The 13,510-nt window shown below is 43.6% G+C and overlaps 1 protein-coding gene across 1 annotated transcript in view; it reads left to right on the top strand.

Annotated features, from left to right (window-relative positions):
• Positions 1-13,510, top strand: part of Ccdc62 (coiled-coil domain containing 62) — a 47,781-nt gene extending 34,271 nt beyond the window's left edge. Inside the window, 4 exon segments of the mRNA XM_041648100.1 lie at positions 1,651-1,795; positions 3,183-3,299; positions 11,365-11,457; positions 12,786-13,510. Coding sequence (XP_041504034.1) covers positions 1,651-1,795; positions 3,183-3,299; positions 11,365-11,418 — 316 coding nt within the window. The 3' untranslated portion in view covers positions 11,419-11,457; positions 12,786-13,510.

Below are 13,510 nucleotides of genomic sequence, written 5' to 3'. Positions count from 1 at the left end.
CTTAAAAAAAGTTAACTACATCTATTTATTAGTGTGTGTATGCTACAACACTAGTGTGGAGTTGAGAAGACGACTTGTGGGAATTGGTTCTCTTCTACAATATGGGTTCTAGAGATCAAATTCAGGTCCCCATACTTGGTGGCAAGCAGCTTTACCCACTAAGCAATCTTAGTGGCCCTTCTGTACTTTTAAAATGTCATTTATTGAAACAGGTTTTTTTGAAACAGGGTTTCACTGAATTGATCTGGTTGGCCTTGAACTTACAGAGATCCATTTGTCTCTGCCTCCTGAGTTCTAGGATCACTGGTATGTTCTACCAAGCTGAACCTTTGGTTTTTTTTTTTTTTTAAAAAAGACTTTTTGAGACAGGTTTCTCTGTGTACCCCTGGCTGTCCTGGAACTCACTCTGTAGACCAGGCTGGCCTCGAACCTAGAGATCTATCTGTCCCTGCCTCCCGAGTGCTGGATAGAAGGTGTGTACCATCACCACCGGGCTAGAAGTTTAAAAATCTATTTTTAATAATTTTAATTTATGTATATGGGTGTTGTCCAGAAGAGGACATTGGATCTTGATAACAGAATCACAGCTAATGTGAACTTCTATGTAGGTGCTGGAACTGAACCCAGGTACTCTTCAGAAGCAGTGAATAGTTGTGTGTCTGTGTGTGCACGCGCATGCACATACATACATGCACATGCATGCAGTTGTATGCAGAGGCGAGAAGAAGGTGTCAGATCTCTGGGAACTGGATTTGCAGGCGGTTGTAAGCAACCATGTGGGTGCTAGAAATGAACTTGAATCCTCTGTAAGAACAGCACATGCACCGGGCAGTGGTGGTGCACGCCTTTAATCCCAGCACTCGGGAGGCAGAGGCAGGCAGATCTCTGTGAGTTCGAGGCCATCCTGGTCTACAAGATCCAGTTCCAGGACAGGCTTCAAAACCACAGAGAACCAGCCTGGTCTACAAAAGATAGTTCCAGGACAGGTTCCAAAAAACCACAGAGAAACCCTATCTCGAAAAACCCAAAAAAAACCCAAACAAACAAACAAAAAAAACCCAAACAAACAAAAAAAAAACACACAGAGAAACCCTGTCTTGGAAAACAAACAAAAAAAATTTTAAAAAAAGTAGATGCTCTTAATTAGTGAGCCATTTCTCTAGCCCTATTTCTGTACTTTTTGAAGGAGGGAAATTCCTTGTTCTTATAGTTACCCTGAACTACAGATTTTAATTTTTACTTGCAAAAGCATGCATTAATGTATAATACTCTGGTCAGATCACCTTGACTTCCTTTCAGACAACATGTTTAAGCTAGAGGTGCTATGTATGCTTGTTAGCCCAGCACTCAAGAGGCTGTGGTGGAGGAGTGTGAGCTCCAGGCCAGCATAGCAAGGCCCTGTCACATTCTTCTTTTTTACCCCACCTCTCTGTTTACCTTTTCTTCAGACAGCACTGTGTGTCCCCTAGCCTAGCAAGGAACTTATTGTGTAGCTCAGACTGGTCCATCTTCCTGCTTTAGCTTCCTTACCGAGCGCTGAGATTATAAATATGGGCAACATGCCTGGCACTTTTTGTCCTCTTAGCATACTTTTAGATGTATGAGTGACATGCGTGTGATACTATTTCTCTTTGGTCTTATTGCTTGCAGTGAGCCCATTGCCATCCAGCCTCCCCAGTGTTTGGGTTCCTCAAAGTCTGCAGAGAAAGAAGATGAGCCAGAGCCCCCTTCAGACAAAAGAACCTCATCCAAGAGTGTGTTCATCAGCAAAGATGCAGCATCGCCCCACGAAAAGGTTTCTGTTTTACATGAGAGCTCCCAATGCAGTCAAACAGAGTTTCTCCTCAGCATGCTTCTATTCTTCTTATTGCTTAATTTTAGCCATTTTTAGGTTTTACAATCACAGGTCTGTGTGATTGAACCATCTCACACACTGGACAGATGGTTCAGCAGTTAGTAGTGCTTGCTGCTGTTGGCTAAGACCCAGGTTTGATGGCTCACAACCATCTATAAATCCATTTTCAGGAATCCTCTTCTGAACTTCATGAATATGAGACACACATGTGCACATACATACAGGCAAAAAACTCATACACACAAAATAAAATGCATTTAAATAGTCTCAAGAAACCAAAAAAGAATTGTTGAGATGGCCACCCCCCTTTACATTTATGTATTTGATTGCAGGGTGGCTTTGGTTTGGGATAAAGACAATCACAGCCAGGCCTGATGAATTGAATCAAACACCTGAATCCACTGGGTAGAAGTAGAAAACTGACTTTGCAAAGTTTTCCTCCAACTTCATGTCATGGAACTTATCATCTACACACAAAATAAATAAATGTTTTGTTTTTAAATTAAAGGCCATCTAGATGACTCAGAGAGACGGTAAAGGTGCTCGTCACCAAGCCTGACAACCTGAGTTTGATTCCTAGAACTTACATGTTGAAAAGAGAACTGATTTTTGGTTTTTTTTGACTTGTCCTCTGATTTTCACACTGAAAAAAAAAATAAAATAAAATAGCAAGATTAAACTAAAGCACATCTCCACATATTTTTAGTCTAAGGTTCTATTTTGCAGTTGCTTTGACATGCTAATTATGACTTGGGTTTTTAAAAGATTTATTTATTTTATGTATATGAGTACTCTATCTGCAAGTATATCTTTGGGTCAGAAGAGGGCATCAGATCCCACTCTAGATGGTTGGGAGCCACCATGTGCGTGTTGGGAATTGAATTCAGGACCTCTGAAGAACAGCCAGTGCTTTTAATCACTGAGCCATCTCTCCAGCCCTCCCCGTTTTTTTTTTTTTTATTGTTGTTGTTGTTGTTTTTTAAAGACAAGGTCTCACTCTGTAGCCCTGGCTGGTCTGGAACTCATTATGTAGATAAGTCTGGCCTTGAACTCATAGAGATCCATTTGCCTCTGCCTCCTCTATGCACCACTACACACATCCTGGCCTGAAGTTTTTATTTAAGAAATGTTTAGGAATCTTTTCTTATAATTAACTGTAGTAGGTTCTGTTTGTATTCCTTCATTTCATTGAGTAGGTTATAAGAAATAAAAGGAACTGGTTATTTTTGTAATACTGATACCTACCATTGACAGCATTTGTGTCTATAAGCTGTGATTGTGCAAAAATGCACCTCCGCTCACAGTGCTGAACCGCGTGTTGTTTCAGGATGACTTTTCTCCTACTAGTAAGCTCCAGCGCTTGCTGGCCGAGTCTCGGCAGATGGTCACAGATCTGGAGCTGAGCACGCTGCTGCCCATCAGCTGTGAGAATCTCAACAGAAGTGTGCGTTCCCCTTTCTTTGTCTTAAAAAAAAATTGTGTAGGTGTATTACAGGGAGGGGCGTGCATCTCTCCTCCCCCCCGCCCCCCCCCTCTCTCTCTCTCTCTCTCTCTGTGTGTGTGTGTGTGTGTCATATGTAGGCCAGAAGACAGCCTCAGTGCTCAGTGATGTTGCTCAGGAGCTGTCTGCCTTGTTGTTTGAGACAAGGTCTCTCAAGGACCTTGAGCTTAATGATGAGGCTAGACCTGGCTGGCCAGCAAGTCCCAGGGATCCACCTTCTCCACCAGCACTGGGGTGACAAGAGCATGTACCACGTCTGTCTTTTTATGCAGATGTTGGGGATCAAACTCACATCCTCATGCTTGCATGGCTAACACTGACTGACTGTTCTATGTCCCCAGCCCAGATTCTCTTAAGATGTACATCGATAGGGTCTCACTATGCTAAGCGGTGAGGCTCAGGGAATACTGGGAGGTGGCTATTCTATAGAAGGAAGGTTTGGAGAAGAAGGGCACCGTGCTGAGGAGGAAAAGCCATACTGTGGACTAGAGGGTAAGACGGAACCAAAAACTGTCAGTGTCAAAACTGCCCCTGTTTCTTTCTGATTTGTGGGACATCTGAACATATGCATTTAGTGTTTGTTATTTTTGTGCTGCTGGGATGGAGCCTAGGGTCTTATGTAGCAAGTACCTTACCCTTCACCTAGATTCTTTGAGATGTTTCACAATGCACAAAGTTTCAAATTTCTTTTTTTTTTTTTGTTTTGTTTTGTTTTTTCCAGTCAGGGTTTCTCTGTAGCTTTGGAGCCTGTCCTGGAACTCGCTCTTGTAGACCAGGCTGGCCTCGAACTCACAGAGATCCGCCTGCCTTTGCCTCCTGAGTACTGGGATAAAGGCGTGCGCCACCACCACCCAGCCCGTTTATTTTTTTAAAGACAGGGTCTTCCTATGTAGCACTGACTGTCCTGGAACTACATAGACCAGATTAGCCTCATATTCACAAAGATATTTCTTTCTGCCTCTGCCTCCTGAGTGTTGGGATTAAAACTGCACGCTTCCAAGTTCGGCTCCAAAATTTCAAATTTAAAGTGTACACAGGATTTTAAGAACACACAGAGGTAGAAAAAAATAGGGCTGCAGAGATGGCTCAGCAGTTAAGAGCAGCACATGGTGACTCACAGCCATCTGTAGTTGAGTCTAATGCCCTCTTCTGGCATGCAGGTGCACATGCAGATAGAGTACTCATACATTAAATAAATAAATAAATATTTTTTAAAAAGTAGAAAAATAATATAATTGTACATCTGTAATTTAAATTTTTATCTTCCTCGCTCTGTGTACTTTAAAATTTACATTTGTTTTTTTAACGTTTATTTATTTATTGTATATACAGTATTCTGCTTGTATGTCTGCCTTCATGCCAGAAGAGGGCACCAGATATCATTACAGATGGTTGTGAGCCACCATGTGGTTGTTGGGAACTCAGGACCTCTGGAAGAGTAATTAGAGCACTTAACCTCTGAGCCATCTCTCCAGTCACCACATTTGTTTATTCTTGTCTGTGTGTTTTAGGGTCTTATCCTTATTCCTCACTAGCCTAGAATTAATAATGTTAGATCAGGCTGGCCTCTCACCTCACTCATGGAGACCTGCCTGCCTCTGCTTCCGTAGTGGCTGGGATTAAACAAATGTCTGGCATTTCTGTGTGTTTTCCTGGGTGGGGGAAGGCATGGATAATAAAACCCAGATACAGATATTGGGATTTAACCTGAAGATCAGAAAAGCAAAGCAGCCAGGCCACTAGAGCGCTCTTACCTCTAAGAAATCCTCAGACTGGAAGAGAGCGAGTTTCTGTCTCATCCGGCCTATTATTCCTCTCTAGTGCTGGGATTAAAGGTGTGTAACACCACTGCCTGGCCTCTAGTAGCTTAGTTTTACCTTCTGGTTTCAGGAAAGCTTTATTTATAAAACATAAATAAAATATCACTGTGTGAGCCGGGCAGTGGTGGTGCACGCCTTCAATCCCAGCACTCGGGAGGCAGAGGCAGGTGGATCTCTGTGAGTTCAAGACCAGCCTGGTCTACAAGAGCTAGTTCCAGGACAGGCTCCAAAACCACAGAGAAACCCTGTCTCGAAAAAAAACAAAAAACAAAAAAAACTTCACTTTGTGTGTGCACGCACACACAAGCACATGTGAGAGAAAGAGAAAATGTGCTTAGGTGTATGTGTGGGTAGTCAGGACAGCTTTGGGGGTTATTTCCTTCCACCATTGCTATGAGGATGAAACTCAGGGCATCAGGCATAGCAGCAAGTGCCTTTGCCTTTGCCTGCTGAGCCATCTCAGTGGCTTTCATGCTTTCTAAAAGCATTTTAGAGCAAATTTAAGACATAGTCTTTCACATATAGACACTTCAAGATGCATCTCTTTCAGGTGTGTAATTTCTTTGGAGGGATGAGGCAGGTCTTACTATGTAACTAGTCTAGAAATCACCATCTTCCTGCCTCCACCTTCTAAAGTACAAAGGCTATGTACATGTGGCACCATACCCAGCAGATGAGGACGTTTAAAAAGACACCTGTAATAACATTACCACGCTCAGGACAACCAGCTGTAAACCCCAGTGTCCTCTAATGACTGACCATCTGCGCTAGCTCTCTCCCACTTAACTTGACACATCTGCTTTCTCTCTGTTTGGGTCAATACCCAGCCAAGGTCTGTCCTTCACATTTCCTCCCCTAAAGTCCCTCTAATCATAGTTCATCGATTCTTTTCTCCTTCTCCCCTTTCCTCCTGGCTTTGAACTCACAGATCCCCCTACCTGTGCCTCCCCAGTGCTGGTACTACAGTCGTCTTGTTTGTGGTTTGTTTGGAAACTGGGCTAGAACTGCATCTCACAGCTCTTCCCTCGCTGTACTGGGTGGGGGGGTGTCTCCTCTCCCTTAGGGTCTTTAACTCCCCCTCTCCCTTAGGGTCTTTAACTGGTGTTTGGATCTGGGGACTGACTTCACTCAGCTACTGAGCTCCTCCTGAGTTGGAAGCTGTCATTTTTTCAGGGTCTTACGCATTGATATCAGCTGTTTCTTCAGCGGCAGTTGTATAAGCCACCTCATAGATTTTGTTGCATCTATGTAAACAGTGTACAGATCAATAGACTTAAAGTCTATTCCCTAATTGTGAAGTAAGAACTCGGAACTTACGTTTCCCATTTCAGATTCAAGGAACATTCCTTGGACATGCTGTCTTTGTAGTTAAAGATATTTGAAAGCCATTTAAGTTAAGCTGTTTTTGTGTCTCTGTTCAAAACCCCAAATAATAATAATTTTTAAAAAGGTCTATAAGAATACTGTACAGGGATGGAGAGATGGCTCAGTGGCTCTTCCAGAGGTTCTGAGTTCAATTTCCAGCAACCACATGGTGGCTCACAACTATCTATAATGGGATCCGATACCCTCTCCTGACATAAAGGCGTACATGCAGATAGAGTACTCATGTATTTAATAAATCTAAAAAAGAAAAAATTACAATACAAAAATACTATAAAATATAATTTTTCCCTTTCAAATTTGACATTTAAATATTGACCAGTTGATTGTGTGTGTGTATGAGTGTGTACATGGCCAATTGCAGGAGGTAGTTCCTTCCTTCTACCATGTGGGTTCTGCTGATTGAACTCAGGTCCTTTACTCCCTGAGCCATCTCACTGACCCTTGAATTGTTTTCCTGTTAAAATAACATTGCTGGGGTGTGGCTAGTTGTATGGTGTGTGTTGGGCATATGCAAGGCTCTGGATTTCATCTCCATGGCTAAGAACCCCACCCCCAAACCCAAACAAACAAACAAAAAATACCAAATCTTAATGAAGTATAATTTACATACAACAAAATGAAGACATCTCATTAAAATCAACTTTAATGTGGGGCTAGGGAGGTGGCCGAGTGGTAAGAGCCTTGTTGCATAAACGTGAGGACCTGCGTTCACACCACAGCATCCACATAAAGCCATGCGTGGACGGGTGCTCTACACTCCAGTACTGTGCGAGTCCCGAGGCCTGTCGGCTGCCAGTCTAGCTGTAGATGCAGAGAGACTCGATCTCAAAGGATTGCATGGCATAGTGAGAGAGGACACCCATGCCCTCCTCTGGCCTTACTCGCATGCATTACACTCATACCCGCACACATAAGCACCCAACACGAGATGTCTTCAATGCCCGTCCTCCTACTTTAATGAAGATCCTGCTGATTCAGTAGCCCTGGTCGTGCTTGTGTACCCATTGTAGTAGCCAGTGAGAAGAGAGAATCTCTGCTGCAGGAAGTTCCCTGAGAGCCCTTTGAAGTGAGGCCTCTGGACTCACCCCACAGGCAGTGACTGCTCTGATTTTTACCCCTGCAGACTAGTTATGCAGACGCAGAGCACTGTAGAAACGCAGCCACACAGCCATACTTTTCTCCATTCGGTGCTGGGAACCAACATGAGGCCTCCCTCCAGCCTGTGTTTACTCTTCACCTTTCTCCTGGTGTTTTAAGATTCATCCATGTTGTTGGTGCATTGGTACTGTGTCCTTCATTGCCAGTTGATATCCTATTGTATGACTGTGTGTGCATGTGGCGTACACTTGTATGTGCAGGTACACATACATATATGTGCAGATGCTATGGAGGTCAGAGGACAGTGTTGAGCAGTGTTCCTCGGGTGACCTCTCTCTGCTTCCCCACCTCTGAGATTTCCAGCATATTTTAACACACTTGCATTCTTTTTTTTTTAATAATAAAATTTAATCCTCCTGCCTCTGCCTCCTTCAGCAAATCCCACCAGTGTGCACCACCACAACTGGCCACACTTGCATTCTTTAAGATTATTTTACGGGTGTGAATGTTTTACCTGCATTGTGTTGTGCACCACGTCTGTCCAATGCTCTTTTTTTTTTTTTTTTTTGGTTTTTCGAGTCAGGGTTTCTCTGTGGTTTTGGAGCCTGTCCTGGAACTAGCTCTTGTAGACCAGGCTGGTCTCGAACTCACAGAGATCCGCCTGCCTCTGCCTCCCGAGTGCTGGGATTAAAGGCGTGCGCCACCACCGCCCCGCTGTCCAGTGCTCTTGAAGGCCGGAAGAGGGTGTTGGGTTTATGTGAGATCCGATCTGCTCCCTCAGCTCTAACGCAGAGCCCTCTCATTTTGGTCTCCATGGTGTGGATCTGCATGTTTGTGAGTTATCTTCATCACAGTTTCCATCATGGTACACGGTGGTTGATCACCTGCTGCCCAAGAGTTGAGAGGAAAGTGCAGGGAAAGGGACAAAGCTGTGACCTCAGGTCTAGATTGAAAAGATACGGAAGCCATGCAAGGCTAGTGAAAACTTGATTTGAAAGAATTTTGAGTTGGGAAGACTCAGAAGAAATATCTAATCCTAATACTTCACTTTTTTCTTTTTTAAAAAAAAGAAAAACAAACTTTTTTTTTTCATATTACATACCAATCCAAGTTCCCACTCCCTCCCCTCAACCTCATTTTATAGATGAGGAAAGGTGATTAAACCCATTACTCAGCATTCCACAGCCAGGATCAGAAAATCAGTTAACTGAAGAAAACAAAAAACAAAAACACTGGCTCCAAACAAAATATTTTCAGATGGATGAACTGGTTCTGGAGATGTCAGGAAACAGAAATGTACCTGGTAACAAGCCTCACACACTCTTTCCCCCATTCCTTTGAACTTGCTAATGCTAGAAATAGGAAAAGCAAACAGTTTTATAAAAAAAAAATGCTTGTTTTTGCAACAAGGAAGCAGGGCAATGTTCTGAGCAGCGGCTCTCCACTCTGAGGCCGCCATCCACAGCTAAAGACAAGCAGAGCGACTCTGTGGACAGACGCTCTCCTGCCACACTGGGGGGCTCCAACTGCAAGGCTCCTGTCCTTTGACAAGCTCTGTCACTTTGTGACTCTCCCAGGGACTTCTGCATGGCTACAAAATGGCGCAACTCTAGGTTTTCCTTTCAGCTTTGCATAATAGCAGAGAGCCTGTTTACACGGGACAGGGACAGCAGGCCGCAGAGGGACAGACCACACTCCTTCATGTGTGCTCTCTTATGGTGTTAGTGAACAGTTCATAGGTGCAACAGCTCACCGGTGGGCTCAGAGGACAGCTTGTAGAAGACAGCTCTCCTTCCACCATGTGGATCCTTGGGGTCCAACTCAGGTTGTCAGGCTTGCTGGTGGGAACCTTCAGCTGCTAAAGACACCTCAATGACCCCATTTTTAGATATTATTTGGTTTTTCAACCAGTGTGAATGTATGAACTATTCAATAACAACAATAACAGCAGAACCCCAGTAAGAAGACAGAAAAAAAGGAAAGAGTAAATTGCAGTACTGCTGGCCACACCCAGGGCAACCCCTCACTGTAACTGAGAACGGGGCAACTCAACCCTCGACCAAGCATGGCATTGTGATTAATACACAGGACTGGATATTCTATTTATAAGCTTAAGATTTATGCCTGTAATTCCATAATTAGAGGATCATGAGTTTAAGGCCAGCCTGGGCTACAAAGTGAGACCCTGTCTCAAAAAACCAAAAGAGTGGTCAGGCATGGTGACATATACCTTTATCCCAGAGCTCACCAAGTAGGCTAGTCTGCCTGGTCAATGATCAACCTCTGCAGTTCTGGGATTACCTGCCCATGCTAACATTTTTGGTTTTGTTTTGAGAAAGGGTTTCTCTGTGTAGCCCTGGCTGTCCTGGAACTCGTTCTCTAGACCAGTCTGTCCTTGAACTCATAGAGATCCACCTGCCTCTGCCTCCCAAGTGCTGGGATTACACCACCACTACCCAGCCACGTTTATATTTTTTAAAAGATATATTTATTGTTATTTTATGTGTATGAGTGTTTTTGTTCATATGTATTCTATATACCATATCTGTACAACCTAGTCTACATAGCAAGTTCCAGGATAGCAAGACTGCAAGACCCTGTTCCAAAACAAAGATGCAAGCAAGCAATAAAATAAAGAAAAATTAAGCCAGAAATATGGTGCACACCTTGAATCCCAGCACTCTGGAGGCAGAAGCAGGAGGATCTTTGTCTCTATCTCAAAACAAAAAACAAAAACAAAAAAAAAGGAGCCTTTGAGATGGCTCTGTGGGTCTGTGGGGAAACTGACATTCTAAATTCAATCCCTGGGACGCATATGGTGGAAGCTGAGAACTGACTCCGGCATGTTGTCTTTACCCCCCAAACATGCCATAGACACACACACACACACACACACACACACACACACACACACACGTGTAATTTTAAAGAATCTTTAAAAATGGCAACAACATCTTGGAAGTGGTTTCGAACGCCTTTAATCCCAGCACTCAGGAGGCAGAGGCAGGCGGATCTTTGAGTTTATGGCCAAACAGCCAGGGCTACACAAAAAAACCCTGTCTCGAAAAACAAAAACAAAGCAAAACAACAAAAATGGCAACCACAACAAAACAAAAAGGACGAGCTGGTGAGATGGCTCGGTAGTAAAGGCTCTCGCCAGCAGGGGTGACGGCCTAAGTTCTCTCCCTAGATCCTACCAGGCAGAGGAGAACCACCACACACATGCCAAGCCATGTGCTCACACACATTACCATACAAACAGGTAGAGAAAGAGAGACAACGAAAAGACTTTGTAAGCCAAGTACAGTGGTAAAAGTCCCTATAGTCCCAGATACATGAGACAAAGATAGGAGACTCTGAGGTTTAGGCTAGCCCCTCAGAAAACAGCACAGTGAAATTGTTCCCAAGACAAGAACATTATATTGTCTGTCAGCGTTCTTAGTGGTGTGTGTGTGAGAGAGAGACAGAGACAGAGTGAGCTGTGGCATCCGTGTGTAGTGGTCAAGGAGTTGGTTCTCTCCTTCCACTGTAAGTTTCAGGTATCCTATTCTGTCATCAGGCTTGCTCACCAAGTGCTTCTTCCTAACCATCTCACCAGTCCCTCTAAGGTCTTTGAAAGGCATTCCTGCTATATGTGTGTCTGGTTGGCTAAAGTATTTTTAAATTTCTGTAACCTGGATACTAATTCTGGAGTTGTTTTCTAGAAATTAGAAGTCTCAGAAGAGCCAGAAGACAAAAACACCCTTGTCAGTCATTGAAGGAAACAAAGTCAACTTGGACATTCACTGTGGCTATGTGTAGGTCACCTTTGCTTGTCTCACCTTATATCAAAATTGATATTAATAAGTAACTGGGAACATTGATAATGTAGAGTCAAGGCTACACACTCATCTGACCAGTAATTCTTCCTCTTTTGCCTGATCTACTTTTACTACAATTAACTTGAGTAGAATGCCAATTACTTGTAAGAGAAATACAGACCAAAAAATTTTTTGTTCTTAATACTGATAATTTTATATCTAAGGAAGTTGGCATATAAATCCAACTTTAAAAATTGGGATCTTAAGCCGGGCAGTGGTGGCGCATGCCTTTAATCCCAGCACTTGGGAGGCAGAGGCAGGCGGATCTCTGTGAGTTCGAGACCAGCCTGGTCTACAGAGGTAGTTCCAGGACAGGCTCCAAAGCCACAGAGAAACCCTGTCTCGAAAATCAAAAAAAAAAAAAAAAAAAAAAAAAAAATTGGGATCTTAGCCAGGTAATAGTGGCACACGCCTTTAATCCCAGCACTCAGGAGGCAGATGGATCTCTGTGAATTCAAGCCCAGCCTGGTCTACAAAGCAAGATCCAAGACAGCCAGGACTACACACACACACACACACACACACACACACACACACAAAACTGTCTTGAAAAACAACAAAAAGCTGGTTAGTTGGGCTTCAGCCACAGTCTGCAATCCCTATGGGGAAGCTGATGCAGGCAGGATTACATGTTCAAGGCATCAGATAAACCTAGTGAGACCCTGCCTCAAAAGGAAAAAATGGGGTGGGGCGAACTCGAGGCCAGACATAGTAGAATACGCTGTGGTGATTCTAGCGCTCCGGAAGTTAGGAAGACTGAAGCAGAAAGGAAGATGAGGCGCTGGAGGTCAACCTGGGCTTCACTTAGTAAGACCCTGACCCAGAAAATACAAATTTCAAAAGGCATTTAAGTTTACATTTGAGGATTGCTTCTGGATATCTGTCTAGAAAGAGTCCTGTGACTTGGACCTTTGTGAGCCCAGGAGGCACTTTCTTGGGTTCCGTTTGCTTCCGTCAGACCTTCATTCCAAGTGCAGTTCCTGTGGGCAGGGGCATAGGCGCTACAGGTGTCTCCCGTTAAGCACAGGAGTCTTCAGTAGGAAAGCAGAACATCTGAGCAGCTCTGCCTGCCTCCCCCTCGCCCTTCTGTCCCCCCCCCCCAACCCCAGTCTCATTGCTGGGAAGGTTTCACATATGTAGTCCAGCGTGAGACCTTGCTGAGTAGAGGCAGGATGTGTAGTCAGGGTCTCAGACACCAGGAACTCGTAGGCGCTGTGCAGTGCTATTTCCTTCTCGTTTTGTTGACTGCTTTTGTTCTCTCCCAGAAGCAGGATTCTCACTGGAAGGCAGAAAGCAGACACCATACTTCACCTGAAGACAAAGAGGATTGTGATTCCCACAGAAGCAGCCTTTAATACAAAGGCAGCAGAATCCCAAAGTTTACTTTTTAAAGTGACTATATTTTGTTTTTGATGAACCATTTTTGTGTAAAAAATATTTTCATGCCAAAGAAATGAGGTCTTGCTCTACACACGTGTTTGAAACTATGCTGAAAGAAAAAGCAAAAAGCTCTGTCAAGATGCAGACATGGATTAATACCAGAGAAGCTCTTTAAACCCGGTACTGAGATCCCGTGCATGTGAAGTGCTGCTCGAGCTGATGCCTCCTGAAAACCTGGGTCTATATTCACATGACAGCTTCACTTCTCAGAGTCAGCTCCCAATGTGTGATGTAGTGTTTTCTTCTCTTATGGTTTTGGCACTGGACTTTGTTGTGTGGATGGGTGTGAGATAAGAGGGTGTAAAATGTTTGCAACTGGACACTGGCACCTTGCTGGCAGTTAAGGCCAGTCTGTCCTCAGGCGACAGCTGCATCTTGTCTGGCTCTGTAGTAGGCAGTTCACTTACACAAGACAGCACTTGCTGGAAGATCAAGTTTTATATAGATTTTTTTAAAATATATTGAAGACTAAAAATTCTATTTTAACTTTAAAAAAATATTTTTTTAAAAAAATTGCACTATTTGCCTTTCTCCCTTCTACCAGAACTGA

This window comes from Microtus oregoni, unplaced genomic scaffold, assembly GCF_018167655.1.
Source record: "Microtus oregoni isolate MIOR12 unplaced genomic scaffold, Mior012 000003F_ref0000135, whole genome shotgun sequence".
NCBI lineage: Eukaryota > Metazoa > Chordata > Mammalia > Rodentia > Cricetidae > Microtus > Microtus oregoni.
Note: the sequence above shows the minus strand (reverse complement) of the source record. Positions and strands in the feature narration are given on the sequence as shown.